The 15,922-nt window shown below is 45.9% G+C and overlaps 1 protein-coding gene across 1 annotated transcript in view; it reads right to left on the reverse strand.

Annotated features, from left to right (window-relative positions):
- Positions 1-8,282: 8,282 nt before the first annotated feature.
- LOC129703068 (E3 ubiquitin/ISG15 ligase TRIM25-like) overlaps positions 8,283-15,922 on the reverse strand; it is a 44,858-nt gene continuing 37,218 nt past the window's right edge. The window contains exon 6 of the mRNA XM_055645259.1: positions 8,283-11,201. Within this exon, the coding sequence (XP_055501234.1) occupies positions 11,018-11,201 (184 nt within the window). The 3' untranslated portion in view covers positions 8,283-11,017. The remainder of the gene's footprint in view (positions 11,202-15,922) is intronic.

Here is a 15,922-nt window from a genome sequence, read left to right on the forward strand (position 1 = left end):
CTTTGGTACAGAGACACGTCAGAAAGGAAGAACGTGGATTCGAGGAAATCACTTACTTTCAGTTTCAATGTTGATCTGAAATTTAACCCCTCGAGTTCTGCGCTTGCCCAGCCAGGTTACATATTGAAGAGACACACAAAGTGATAAAGGATAAAGGGGAAATCCTTTAAAACCGAGATGAGAAGAACTTTTTTTCACACAGAGAGTGGTGAATCTGTGGAATTCGCTGCCACAGAAGGTAGTCGAGGCCACAGTTCATTGGCTATATTTAAGAGGGAGTTAGATGTGGCCCTTGTGGCTAAGGGGATCAGGGGGTATGGAGAGAAGGCAGGTATGGGATACTGAGTTGGATGATCAGCCATGATCATATTGAATGGCGGTGCAGGCTCGAAGGGCCGAATGGCTTACTCCTGCACCTAATTTCTATGTTAAGTGCTGGAGTAATTCAGCAGGACAATATAATACATATATTGCATGTATAGGGTGATTTCACCAAATGTCAAATGAGCGTAGATCCCCCCCCTCACGTGACCGAAAAATTTAACTGGAGGACATATGTCACTTCGGTACATGTTAGTGAATGGGGAAACACGCACTTTCCCACCCGTTAAAAACATGGAAAACGGCCGATATTTGAGCTGAAATTTTCTGTGCTAGTCGGGGTGACCGTGAAGCACAGCGACCTAAATTTTCAGGCAAAAAAAAAGATAGAAAGTAAGGTAATTACAAGAGGGAACTGAAGGTGGAAAAACAGCGGAAGTGCTTAGCAGACATTTGCCGTGGAGATTTAAAGGTCCAAAATATCGGGAATTATCGCGTTTGCTCGCTGAATTTCATCAAAAGTAAGGCATTATTAACTTTTGATGAAATTCAGCGAGCAAACGCGATAATTCCCGATATTTTGGACCTTTAAATCTCCACGGCAAATGTTGGCTGTTCACTTCCGCTGGATTGGCACCTTCAGCTCCCTCTTTAATTTACCTTAGTTTCTATCTTTTTTTCCCCCCTGTAAATCTAGGTAGCTGTGCCTCACGGTCACCCCGATTGGCATAATAAATTGCAGATCAAAACCTGGCCGTTTTCTATGTTTTTAACGGGTGGGAAAGTGCGTGTTTTCCCATCCACGAACATGTACCAGAACTCTAGAATGTCCTCCACTTGAGATTTTTGGTTACGTGGGTGCAGATCTACGCTCCAGTTTAGTGAAATCACCCTATTGAAGAGGGACACACAAGTGCTGGAGTAATTCAGCAGGACAATATAATACATATATTGCATGTATATGTATATATATATATATACACACACAAATATATGTGTAGGAAGGAACTGCAGATGCTGGTATAAACCAAAGATAGGCACAAAATGCTGGAGTAACTCAACGGGACAGGCAGCGTTTCTGGAGAGAAGGAACGAGTGATGTTTCCGGTCAAGACCCTTCTTTGAAAAATTAAGGCCTGGGGCTCATGAGTGGAATCATGGTTCAAGGGTAAGTAGGAGGAGGTGTCCGAAAGCGAAAAAATATATATACAGTATATGGTGATTTCACGAAAGGTCACTGGAGCGTAGATCCGCACCCACGTGACCGAAAATTTAAGGTTACACAAAAAAGCCGGAGAAACTCAGCGGGTGCAGCAGCATCTATGGAGCGAAGGAAATAGCAACGTTTCGGGCCGAAAACACTTCTTCAGACTGATCGGGGGCGGGGGTGGGCGGGGACAAGAAAGGAAAAAGGAGGAGGAGCCCGAAGGCTGGGGGATGGGAGGAGACAGCAGGGGGACTGAGGAAGGGGAGGAGACAGCAATGACTAACAAAATTGGGAGAATTCGATGTTCATGCCCCCGGGGTGCAGACTCCCCAAACGGAATATGAGGTGCTGTTCCTCCAATTTCCGGTGCTGCTCGCTGTGGCCATGGAGGAGACCCAGGACAGAGAGGTCGGAGACGGAGTGGGAGGGGGAGTTGAAGTGCTGAGCCACCGGGAGGTCAGCATGGTTATTGCGGACCGAGCGGAGGTGTTCAGCGAAACGATCGCCCAACCTCCGCTTGGTCTCACCGATATAGATCTGCTGACATCTAGAGCAGCGGACGCAATAGATGAGGTTGGAAGAGATGCAGGTAAACCTCTGACCGAAAATTTAAACTGGAGTACACTTGGTACTTCCGGTACATGTTAGTGAATGGGAACACACGCACTTTCACACCTAATGTCCACAATTAGGACATTTTATTATTTGCCAAAATATATTTCTCAATGTTTCTTGTTTAAAGCCTGCACAATCACCCAAACTATTTATTTATTTATTTATTTATTTATCTATCATCTAATAACAGACAAGCCTGCAGCATGGAATGATGTCAACAATCCTGATTTTGGCAAATAATAAAATGTCCTAATTTTGTCCAACTAACTGCTGACAATTATCCCATTCCTTAGCTTGCATCTGAGTAAAATTTATTTAAAAACGCATTGATAGTTTACGATTATTTAAATGGTAAATGTAGCTTCAGAAGCATTTTCATTTTGCATGTTAAAACCCACCTGAGAACCATGGGCGATTTTGCAATTTTACTGACGGATTTTTCACTTTTAAAACTTTTCATATAACAAATGAATAAAGATAAAACTCAATAATGCCTTACTTTTGATGAAATGCAGCGAGCAAACGCGATAATTCCCGATATTTTGGATCTTTAAATCTCCATGACAAATGTCCGCAAAGCACTTCCGCAGGTTTTGCACCTTCAGCTCCCTCTTGAATTTACCTTAGTTTCTATCTTTTTTTTGGATTCTTAGGGTGGCAGCTCAGTCCCTCAAGTTATGTGCTGGCAGCTCACTTACGGCTGGTGGACTGGCAGTTGACCCACAGCTATTCCTTGAAATTCCATTTCAAGCAGGATGCAAGGCCACCAAATTCAAATCCATTTCCCTACCATTTCAAGTAAGGTGCAAGGCCACCAAATTCAAGTGCAGTTTCATGCCATTTCATGCAGGGTGCAAGGCCACAAAATTCAAGTGCAGTTTCATGCCATTTCATGCAGGGTGCAAGGCCACCGAATTCAAGTGCAGTTTCACGCCATTTCAAGCAGGGTGAAACCACCATAAAACCACACAAAACACCACACTCACAGTTCAGTAGACATTCAGTGTGTTCAGTTGATTCACAGCTCAGACAGTCGCGCCCTCTCCCACCCCCATCATGCAGAGACTGGGCCACACCCACACTTCCGGGTTTTATAATCCCTCCCACCTCCCACCGGAAAAGGTGTGGCCTTCATGGCGTGATTGACAGGAGAGAGATTCTCAACATTTTTTAAACACTAATAACGCTTTTATTTTTCATTGATGGGAAGAATCCTCTGCACCTGATGAGCGGAGGGGTGCTGAGTAGGATGGCCAAAAATCACATGAGGGGGGGAGAGGAGGTGTGCTGAGAGGGGGGTGAGGTGAGGGGAGGGGGAGAGGTGGGGAGCAGGGAGGGGGGGGAAGGGGTGTGTGGAGGGGAGGGGGGGTTTAGGGGAGGAATGGTGGGGGAGGGGGAGAAAAAGAGGGGCGAGAGGGTTATAGGGGGGGGGATAGGGGCAGGGGAGATGAGAGGGGGAGAGGAGAGGAGGGAGGGGAGAGGAGGGGGGAGAGGAGAGGGGGGTAGAGGAGAGGGGGGAGAGGAGAGGGGGGAGAGGAGAGGGGGGTGGAGAGAGTGGGGGGGGGAGGGGGGGGGGGGGGGGGGGGAGAGGGGGGGGGGGGGGGGAGGAGGGGGGGGGGGGGAGGAGAGGGAGGGGGGGGAGATAGAGAGAGAGGGGGAGAGGCTTTTTTACTTCAAACTAACCATATTTTCATTTTCAAACCACATTAAGGGTACTCACAGTCATGTAGACATGTGTTCAGTGTCATTCGGAGCTCAGAGTGACTCCATCTTGCAGAGACTGATTGAAGCACACCACTTCCTGGTTTTATAGTCCCTCCCCCTCCCTCCAGCAGGGGCAGCAGAGAGAATGGTGATTTTTTAAAAAACATTAATTTCTCTCTGATTTTTCATCGATGGGCAAAATACTATGGTCCAGGAAGGCAGACATGGGCTCTGATCGAGGTGGCCAAAAATTACGGCCGTAGGTTGCAGCGTTCTCTCGGAAATCGCAGCGGTGGGCCAAAAGCGGTCAAGATCAGACTTTTAGTAATATATAGATACTAGACTAAGTATGGGTGTTGTGCGCTGAAGGGACTGGTTTCTAGAGGGCTAGTATGGATATTGTGGGCCAAATGGATTCTTGGGCTGGCTGCTCAGTCACTTAAGCCTGTTGTGCTGGCAGCTCACTCATTAACGGCTGGTGGGCTCGCAGTTGACTCACGGCTATTCCTTGAAACTCCGTTTCAAGCAGGGTGCAAGGTCACCAAATTCAAATAGTTTCATACTATTTCAAGCAGGGTGCAAGGCTACTAAAGACAGCGAGTCATGACCACTCCCTCCCCCATCTTGCAGAGACTAAGGCACCTCCACACTTCGGGGTTTTACAGTCCCACCCCCCCCACCAGAAGGGGCGTGGCCTTCATGGCGTGATTGACAGGAGAGAGACTCTCAACATGTTTTAAACACTAATAACTGTTTTAGTTTTCATCAATGGGAAAAATCCTCGGCACCTGATGAGCAGAGGGGTACTCTGAGTAAGATGGCAAATATCACAGTCGTATGTGGTGGCGTTTTTCAATATAAAGCGCAAACATAAATGGTCAAGATTAGACTTTTAATTATATAGAGGGCAAGGCAACGTTAATTATGCAAGGCGACTTTAATTTGGGTAGGCAACTTTAATTAGGCAAGGCAACTTTAATGAGGCAAGGCAGCTTTAATTAGGCAAGGCAGCTTTAATTAGGCAAGGCAGCTTTAGCACTTTCAAACCATCGGCAAGGCAACTTTAGCACTTTCAATCCAAAGGTACCACAGCTTTAGCACTTTCAAACCAAAACACACTTTTGCATTTTCAAACCACATTAAGGGCACTGACAGGTCAGTAAAACCACTCACAGTTTCGTAGACATATTTTCTATGTGTCTATGTAGAGAGATAAGGAACAATGAATGAAAGATATGCAAAAAATGACCAATGATGAAGAAAACAGGCAATTGTTAGCTGTATGTTGGGTGAAAACAAGACATGGTGTGACTTGGGTGGGGGAGGGATAGAGAGAGGGGGAATGCCGGTGTTACTTGAGGTTAGATAAAACAATATTCATACCACTGGGCCGTGAGTTGACCAAGCGAAATATAAGATGCTGTTCCTCCAATTTGCATTTACCCTCACTCTGACAATGGAGGAGGCCGAAGACAGAAAGGTCTGTGTAGGAATGGGAAGGAGAATTAAAGTGTCCGGCAACCGGGAGATCAGATAGGTTCAGGCGGGCTGAGCGAAGGTGTTCCATGATATGATCGCCCAGTCCACGTTTGGCCTCGCCGATGTACAAGAGTTCACATCTTGAACAACGAATACAGTAGATAAGGTTGGAGGTGGTGCAAGTGAACCTCTGCCTGACCTGAAAGGAATGTCAGGGTCCCTGGACAGAGTTGAGGGAGGAGGTGCAGGGACAGGTGTTGCATCTTCTGCGGTTGCAGGGGAAGGTACCTGGAGAGGGGGTGGTTTGGGTGGGAAGGGATGAGTTTAACCAGGGAGTTGCGGAGGGAAGGGTCACCGCGGAAAGGGGTGTGGATGGGAAGATGTGACTTGTGTTGGGATATCATTGGTGGCGATGAAAATTTCAGAGGATTATATAATGTATGCAACAGCTGATGGGGTGAAAGGTAAGGTGGAGGGGTAAATATATGTGTGTGTGTGTATGTATATATATATATATGTGTGTGTGTGTATATGTATGTGTATATGTATGTATATATATATATGTGTGTGTGTGTATATGTATGTGTATGTGTATGTATGTATATATATGTATGTATATATATGTGTGTGTGTATGTGTATGTGTTTATATGTGTGTGTATATATATATATATATATATTAGACCAAGTGCAGACCCGTTGGGTCTGTTCCCCAACGTGCGGTGGTGGGGGGAGGCGGCATGCAGCGTCACAAAGGTTCAAAGGTTATTTTATTGGTCACATACACCTAGGTGTAGTGAAATGCTTCTTGCCATGCAGCACATAAAGAAAGAATACAGACATAACATTAATAAGAGATTTAAACATAAAGAACATCCCACCATATTGGTTCCCATTATGAGGGAAGGCACAATGTCCAGTCCGCATCCCCAGCTCACCCATAGTCGGGCCTATTGAGGCTTCCACAGTTGCCTTCACGGATACCCGATGTTCCAGGCCATTCTCGCCGGGTGCTGGTGCATCAGGAGAATCCTCACAGTGGCTTGGGACACCTGGAACGGCCGCTTCCATACTGGAGGCCGCGGCTTCCGAAGCCAACAAGGCCGTGCCGGATGGAGCTCCACAACTGGCGATCTCATCGAGAGATCCCAGGCTCCCAATGTTAAAGTCAGCGCCGCCACTTGCTCCGCAGTCCCGTAGCTCCGCGATGTTTCTTTATCGCCGGTCTTCAGCTCACCGGAGCTCCAGCGCGGCTACCCGGGCAAGGCATCGCCCGCTCCGCGATAGCGCTCCAGCGGGGGGAGAGGTGGGGAGCAGGGGGGAGGGTGCAGGGAGAGGGGTAGGGGGTAGGGGGTGTGGAGGGGAGGTGGTTTAGGGGAGGGAAAGAGGGTGGGGGAGAGGATGGCGGGGAGGAGGAGAGAGAGAGAGTGAGGGGGAGAGATGGGAAGATAGGGGGGGGGAGGAAAGAGGGGAGGGGGAGAGGGGGGAGAGAAGGGGGGGAAGAGGGGGAGAGAGAGGGGGTGCTGTGAGATGGGGAGAGAGGGTGTGCTGAGAGGGGGGGTGAGGTGAGGGGAGGGGGAGAGGTGGGGAGCAGGGAGGGGGAGGGAGGGTGGAGGGAAGGGTGTAGGGGTGTGTGGAGGGGAGGGGGGTTTAGGGGAGGGACGGTGTGTGGAGGGCATGGAGGGGAACAAAAAGGGGAGAGAGAGAGGAGGGGGGAGGGGAGGGGGATGAGAGAGAGAGGGAGAGGGGAGAGGAGAGGGGGGGGAGAGGAGAGGGCGAGAGAGGAGAGGTGGGGGGGGAGAGGAGAGGGGGGAAGAGGAGAGGGGAGAGAGAGGGTGGGATGGGGAGAGAGGTGGGGAGAGATAGGAGGAGAGAGAGAGAGAGAGAGAGAGAGAGAGAGAGAGAGTGCCTTTTTACTTCAACCCAAACCCCCCAAACAACCATTTGCAGGCAGTGCTTTTTTACTTCAAACCAACCAAATTTTCATTTTCAAACCACATTAAGGGTACTCAGTTGAGTAGACATGTGTTCAGTGTTATTCAGAGCTCAGAGTGACCTCCATCTTGCAGAGACTAAGTGAGGCACACCATTTCCTGGTTTTATAGTCCCTCCCCATCCCTCCAGCAGGGGCAGCAGAGAACATGGTGAATTGAAAAAAAAACATTAATATCTCTCTGACTTTTCATTGATGGGAAAAATACTCTGGTCCAGGAAGGCAGACGTGGGCTCTGAGCGAGGTGGCCAAAAATGACGGCCGTAGGTGGTGGCGTTCTCTCGGAAATCGCAGCACAGTGGGCCAAAAGCGGTCAAGATCAGACTTTTAGTAATATAGATATATATACACATACACACACACATGGCGGCTGAGTTGCTCCAGCTTTCTGTGTCCATCTATGATTTGTTGTAACATCTACGCCAGGTGGATGGCCATAAGGTATAGAATCATAAAGGGGACAAAATTTGTAGGAAAGAACTGCAGATGGTGGTTTAAATCGAAGGGAGCCACAAAATGCGGGAGTAACCCAGCGGGCCAGGCAGCCTCTCTGGAGAGAAGGAATGGGTAATGTTTCAGATTGAGATCCTACTCCAGCATTTTATAACTACTTTCGAATCATAAAGCGGCACAGGACAGGAACAGTCCTGTATCCACCACGCCCACATTGACGGCTGCCTCGCCAACAGTCTGTCAGTGCCCTCTCTGTTTTTATTATTTTAAGTATGTTTTAAAAGTATGATTTAGTGCTTCTTGGTTTGTTTTATGGGGGTGGGTAATTGGGGAAAACTCCAAGTGTTCCGATCCGTTCCGACGCCGGAGTTTCCATCATCCCGACGAGAAAGCTTGAATGTCGGACCGTCGGCAGCAGCAAGTGCGGAGGATTCAAAGGCCCCGACCACCACGGGGTGAACAAAGGAGGAAGATGCCTGAACATCACAGCGAGGAATGTGGATTCCACTGTGGATGTTGTCGATGTTAAATTTTATTTTATGTGACTGTGTGTTGTTGTTTTTCACTTAGTGTGGCTGTTTGGTAACTCAAATATCACTCACTTGGGGTAGTTTACAGACGGCTGATTAACCTCCAAAACCGTACGTTTTTGGGAGGAAATCAGAGCACTATTTAAGACTATCCCAACATTTGAAAAACAGATAGACAGGTACAGTACATGGATCGTACATGTTTGGAGGAATATGGACCAAACGCAGGCAGGTGGGACTAGTGCAGATGGGACATGTTGGTCGGTGTGGGCAAGTTAGGCCTGTTTCCATGCTGTATCATTCTATGACACTATGGCACCCACAGGCAAAGCCACATGACCACAGGAAAAAAAGAGGAAACTCCACAAAGACAACCCCTAGGAGTCAGTTATCATTATTTATTTGGCAGTCAATGAGACAATTGGCAGCATTTAACTCAGATACAGGCAGCATTAATGGAATCTTCAACAGCTTGCATAGATCATAATCATACTTTATTAGCCAAGTATGTTTTGCAACATACAAGGAATTTCATTTGCCATACAGTTACCAATAAAAAGCAACAGAACACACAAAATACATTTTAACATAAACATCCACCACTGTGACTCCACATTCCTCACTGTGATGAAGGTGAAAAAAAGTTCAATCTCTTCCCTTCTTTGTTCTCCCGCTGTCGGGGGCTTCGAGCCTTCCGTTGATGGGGCGATCTTGGCTCCCATGGCCGGTGGCCGGGCCCTCCGCATTGAGGCGATTAAGCTCCTGCATCGGGGTGGAATCTCAGCTCCCCCGCGCCGGGTGATCTGACCCCGGGTCAGGGCTGGTCAAAACCTTCTGTGACTGGAGCTTCCCGACATTGGTCGCTGCCCGAGACTGCGAGCTCCTCGATGGTGATATCCACAGGCCGTGGTTGGAGCGTCGATCCCAGGTAAGGGATCGGCTCCGATGGTAAGTCCACATCCCAGCGGTGAGGCTCAGTTCCGAGCAAGGCTGCCAGCTCCACGATGTTAAGCCGCAGAGCAACCGGAGATACAATCCGGAAAACAATCGCATCTCCGGTAAGGTAAGAGAATGAAAAAAAAGTTTCCTCCAACCCACTCCCCCACACCCCACATAAAACAAACCTGAGAATATTAACATAAAACTTTTAAAACACCCAAAAATAACAAAAAAGTACAAAAAGACAGATCCGTAGGCAAGGCAGCCATCATGCGGCACCCCCTGGTGGTACTATTAGATAGTCTAATAATACCAGGAGATAAATTTTTGCAAGTGATCATTTTAACAAAAATCCACCACAGCGACTCCTCCACATTCCACACTGTAATGGAAGGTGAAAAAAAGTTCAATCTCTTCCCTTCTTTGTTCTTCCTGATCTAAAATCAGTTCCCCTTTCCTGCTTTCTCCCCATATTCCTTGGTTCCATTAGCCCTAAGAGCTAAATCTCTCTCTTGAAAACATCCAGTGAATTGGCCTCCACTACCTTCTGTGGCAGAGAATTCCAGATTCACAACTCTCTGGGTGAAGACGTTTTTCCTCATCTCAGTCCGAAATGGCCTACCCCTTATTCGTAAACTGTGACCCCTGGTTCTGGACTCTCGCAACATGGGGAACATTTTTCCTGCATCAAGCCTGTCCAATCCCTTAAGAATCATATATGTTTCTATAAGATCCCCTCTCATTCTTCTAAATTCCAAGGATTCTAAATAATCATAGTCCAATCTCACCCTGGTCACCCTCTCTTCTGTCCTCTCCCATTGGGCAAAAGGTACAGAAGTGTGATAACGCACACCTGCAGATTTAAGGACAGTTTCTTCCCAGCTGTTATGAGGCAACTGAACCATCCTACCACAAGCAGAGAGCAGTCCTGAACTACTATATACCTCATTGGTGACCATCGGATTATCCTTGATTGGACTGTGTTGGCTTGATCTTGCACTAAACGTTATATCCTTATCATGTATGTACAGTATGTAGAGTAAATGCCTCGATTGTAATCATGTATTGTCTTTCCCCTGACTGGTTAGCACGCAACAAAAGCTTTTCACTATATCTCAGTACACGTGACAATAAACTAATCTGAACTCATTGCCCAAGAGTAGCAAAAGGTTAATGAACGGGGGGGGGGGGACGGGACGGGGACATGTTCTCCCCGTGACTAAACTATCTCTAAACTAAACTAAATATGTAAGTTTAGACATTCTGGAGTGCTGGAATAACTCAGCGGGTCAGGCAGCATCTCTGGAGAACATGGATAGGTGACGTTTCAGATCGGGACCCCTCTTCAGATTGATAGTGGTGGGGTGGGTGGGAGGGAAAGCTGGAAGAGAGGGGCTGGACAAAGTCTGGTTTGTGATAGGCATATACTTAGTGTATTTGTACTATATGTGTGTGTGAATCTATGCTTTGTGTGTGTGTGTAAGTGAGTGCATACAAGTGTGTGTGTGTGTGTGTGTGTGTGTGTGTGTATGTGCGTGCATACATGTGTGTGTACGCACCTGTATGTGTGTGAGGTCGGGACACAAGAAGTCGCCAATCCATGTTCTCCAGAGTTGCTGCCTGACCTGCCGAATTACTCCAGCACTCTATCTTTTTTTTCTCTCTCTCTTCACTCGTCTGGTAAGATTTGTACAGCAAACCTGAACTACTCCCTGAGAGAGGCTGCTATACTCCACACACAAAGGCAGACGAGGCACCATTCATTGTATCGGGAAACTCAGTCGTCCAATGCAGCGTCATTTGGCAGCAAAGATTGCACTTGTAACTGGTGCAATTGACGGGATTTTTCATTGATAGTTTCCGGAATGCTTTCCTGGTACTTTTGATATTCGTTCATCTTCATTTGGATATAAGCCGTGATGGTGGACAGGTCCACGCTGATATCCTGAGATATAGTGTTTCTATAATGAAAGAGTGAAGAGTGGTTTTATTAATTTAGAATCTTCAAATAATTACAATTTTGGGTGGCACAATGGTGCAGCGGTAGAGTTGCTGCCTTACAGCGCCAGAGATCCCGACTACGGGTGCTGTCTGTACGGAGTTTGTACGTTCTCCGAGTGACTGCATGGGTTTTCTTTGGGTGCTCCGGTTTCCTCCCACACTCCAAAGACATTCAGGTTTGTAGGTTAATTGGCTTGGCATGAATGTAAAATTGTCTTTGGTGTGTGTAGGATAGAAACATAGACAATAGGTGCACGAGGCCATTCGGCCCTTCGAGCCAGCACCACCATTCGATGTGATCATGGCTGATCATCCAAAATCAGTACCCCGTTCCTGCCTTCTCCCCATATCCCTCGGTGGGCTGAAGAGCCATGTTTCTGCACTGTATCTCTAAACTAAACTAAATTACAATTTATTAATGCTACACTGCTACCAACTGTAAAATCTATATTGTTTTTTTGGTGACTGTGGAGATTTCCCAGGGCCATTCATAAGATCATAAGTTCTAGGAGCAGAATTAGGCCAGTCTACCACACCATTCAATCATGACTGGTCTGTTTATCCCACCAGTGGAAACATCCTCGCCACATCCACTGTATCCATGCCTTTCACTATTCGGTAAGTTTCAATGATCCTCTTCCTTCTAAACTCCAGCGAGTACAGGCCCAGTGCCGCCAAACGCTCATCGTATGTTAACGCACTCATCCCTGGGATCATTCTTGTAAACCTCCTCTGGATCCCCTCCACATCCGTCCTCAGATATGGGGCCCAAAATTGCTCACAATGCTCTAAATGTGGCCTGACCAAGTTTCCTTCCCCCTCACAAAGACATGCTGGTTGGTTAGTTAGTCTGAAGTGTGGGCTGCACGGAGACACAATAGTAGAGTTGCTGCCTCACTGCGCCAGAGACTCGGGTTCGCTTCTGACTATGAGTGCTATGGTATGAAGATTGTACGTTCTCCCCGTGACCTGTGTGGGTTTTCTCCGATGCTCCGTTTCCTCCCACATCCCAAAGACGTACAGGTTTGTAGGTTCATTGTCCCTCTATAAATTGTCCCTGGTGTGTAGGGCAGATAGGCACAAAACGGCATCTCTGGAGAAAACAAATAGGTGACGTTTCGGGTCGAGACCTTTCTTTAGGCTGAGAATCAGGTGAGAGGGAAACAAGAGATATAAAAAGGAACATAGAACAAATGAAAGGTAAGCAAAAGGTCAAATCAATGCCAGAAACGCTGATTAAGGAAAAGTGGAGCCTACAATACTGGTGTAAACCAGCATCTTTATTTCCTTTGTACATTAACAATTATCAATCTCTTTGGTGACCCTCGGACTATCCTTTATCAGACTTCGCTGGCTAAACGTTATTCCCTTATCATGTATCTATACATTGTAAATGGTAAATACACTGTAAAAGGAGGTGGGGTAGCGTTGCTGGTTAGAGAGGATATTAACGCAATAGAAAGGCAGGACATTAGCTTGGAGGATGTGGAATCGACATGGGTAGAGCTGCAAAACACTAAGGGGCAGAGAATGCTAGTGGGAGTTGTGTACAGGCCACCTAACAGTAGTAGTGGAGTTGGTGATGGCATCAAACAGGAAATTAGAAATGCGTACAACAAAGGTAAAATAGTTATAATGGGTGACTTCAATCTACATATAGATTGGGTGAATCAAATTGGCAAGGGTGCTGAAGAAGGGGTGCTTGGAATGTATGCGGGATAGTTTTCTAAACCAACATGTAGAGGAACCAACGAGAGAGCAGGCTATTCTAGACTGGGTATTGAGTAATGAGGAAGGGTTAGTTAGCAGTGTTGTTGTGCGTGGCCCCTTGGGCAAGAGTGACCATAATATGGTTGAGTTCTTCATTATGATGGAGAGTGACATAGTTAATTCGGAAACAAGGGTCCTGAACTTAAAGAAAGGTAACTTTGAGGGTATGAGACGTGAATTGGCCAAGATAGACTGGCAATTGATTCTTAAAGGGTTGACGGTGGATGTGCAATGGAAGGCATTTAAAGACTGCATGGATGAACTATAACAATTGTTCATCCCAGTTTGGCAAAAGAATAAATCACGGAAGGTAGTGCATCCGTGGATAACAAGGGAAATCAGGGATAGTATAACCATATAATAACCATATAACAATTACAGCACGGAAACAGGCCATCTCGACCCTTCTAGTCCGTGCCGAACACATATTCTCCCCTAGTCCCATATACCTGCGCTCAGACCATAACCTTCCATTCCCTTCCCGTCCATATAACTATCCAATTTATTTTTAAATGATAAAAACGAACCTGCCTCCACCACCTTCACTGGAAGCTCATTCCACACAGCCACCACTCTCTGAGTAAAGAAGTTCCCCCTCATGTTACCCCTAAACTTCAGTTCCTTAATTCTCAAGTCATGTCCCCTTGTTTGAATCTTCCCTACTCTCAGTGGGAAAAGCTTTTCCACGTCTATCCCTCTCATCATTTTAAAAACCTCTATCAAGTCCCCCCTTAACCTTCTGCGCTCCAAAGAATAAAGCCCTAACTTGTTCAACCTTTCTCTGGAACTTAGTTGCTGAAACCCAGGCAACATTCTAGTAAATCTCCTCTGTACTCTCTCTATTTTGTTGACATCCTTCCTATAATTAGGCGACCAAAATTGTACACCATACTCCAGAATTGGCCTCACCAATGCCTTGTACAATTTTAACATTACATCCCAACTTCTATACTCAATGCTCTGATTTATAAAGGCCAGCACACCAAAAGCTTTTTCTTTACCACCCTATCTACATGAGATTCCACTTTCAGGGAACTGTGCACAGTTATTCCCAGATCCCTCGGTTCACCTACATTCTTCAATTCCCTACCATTTACCATGTACGTCCTATTTTGATTTGTCCTGCCAAGATGTAGCACCTCACACTTATCAGCATTAAACTCCATCTGCCATCTTTCTGCCCACTCTTCCAACTGGCATAAATCTCTCTGTAGACTTTGAAACTCTACTTCATTACCCGCAACCCCACCTATCTTAGTATCATCTGCATACTTACTAATCCAATTTACCACACCATCATCCAGATCATTGATGTACATGACAAACAACAGTGGACCCAACACAGATCCCTGTGGCACCCCACTCGTCACTGGCCTCCAACCTGACAAACAACCATCCACCATTACTCTCTGGCATCTCCCATTCAGCCACTGTTGAATCCATCTTGCTACTCCACCATTAATACCCAACCATTGAACCTTCTTAACCAACCTTCCATGAGGAACCTTGTCAAAGGCCTTACTGAAGTCCATATACACAACATCCACTGCTTTACCCTCATCAATTTCCCGAGTAACATCTTCAAAAAATTCAAGATTAGTCAAACATGACCTTCCAGGCACAAATCCATGTTGACTGTTCCTAATCAGACCCTATTTATCCAGTTGCTTATATATATTATCTCTAAGCATTCTTTCCATTAATTTGCCCACCACTGACGTCAAACTAACAGGTCTATAATTGCTAGGTTTACTCTTAGACTCCTTTTTAAACAATTGAACAACATGCGCAGTACGCCAATCCCCCGGCACTATTCCCGTTTCTAATGACACTTGAAATATTTCTGCCATAGCCCCTGCTATTTCTACACTAACTTCCCTCAATGTCCTAGGGAATATCCTGTCCGGACCTGGAGACTTATCCACTTTTATATTTCTCAAAAGTGTCAGTACTTCCTCTTCTTTGAATCTCATAATTTCCATAGCTACTCTACTTGTTTCCCTTACCTCACATAATTCAATATCCTTCTCCTTGGTGAATACCGAAGAAAAGAAACTGTTCAATATCTCCCCCATCTCTTTTGGCTCTGCATATAGTTGTCCACTCTGACTCTCTAATGGACCAATTTTATCCCTCGTTATCCTTTTGCTATTAATATAGCGGTAGAAACCCTTCGGATTTACTTTTACCTTACTTGCCAAAGCAACCTCATATCTTCTTTTAGCTTTTCTAATTTCTTTCTTAAGATTCTTTTTACATTCTTTATACTCCTCAAGCACCTCATTTACTCCATTCTGCCTATAATTATTGTAGATCTCCCTCTTTTTCCGAACCAAGTGTCCAATTTCCCTTGAAAACCATGGCTCTTTACAATTTTTATGATTTCCTTTCAACCGAACAGGGACATAAAGATTCTGTACTCTTAAAATTTCACCTTTAAATATACTCCATTTCTCTTCCACATCTTTTCCATAAAACAAACTGTCCCAATTTACTCCTTTTAAATCCTTTCGCATCTCCTCATGAATTATGTGAGGTAAGGGAAACAAGTATGAAAACAAAAGATGAAGCATACAAATTAGCCAGAAAAAACAGCCTACCAGAGGACTGGGAGAAATTCAGTCCAGCAGAGGAGGACAAAGGGCTTAATTAGGAAAGGGAAAATAGATTATGAAAGAAAACTGTGCAGGGAACATAAAAGCTGACTGCAAAAGTTTTTATAGATAAGTGAAGAGAAAAAGATTAGTTAAAACAAATCTAGGTCCCTTACAGTTGGAAACAGGTGAATTGATCATGGGGAACAAGGACATGGCAGACCAATTGAATAACTACTTTGGTTCTGTCTTCACTAAGGAAGACATAAATAATCTGCCGCAAATAGCAGGGGACCGGGGGTCAAATAAGATGGAGG

This window comes from Leucoraja erinacea, chromosome 13, assembly GCF_028641065.1.
Source record: "Leucoraja erinacea ecotype New England chromosome 13, Leri_hhj_1, whole genome shotgun sequence".
In the NCBI taxonomy this organism is placed as follows: domain Eukaryota; kingdom Metazoa; phylum Chordata; class Chondrichthyes; order Rajiformes; family Rajidae; genus Leucoraja; species Leucoraja erinaceus.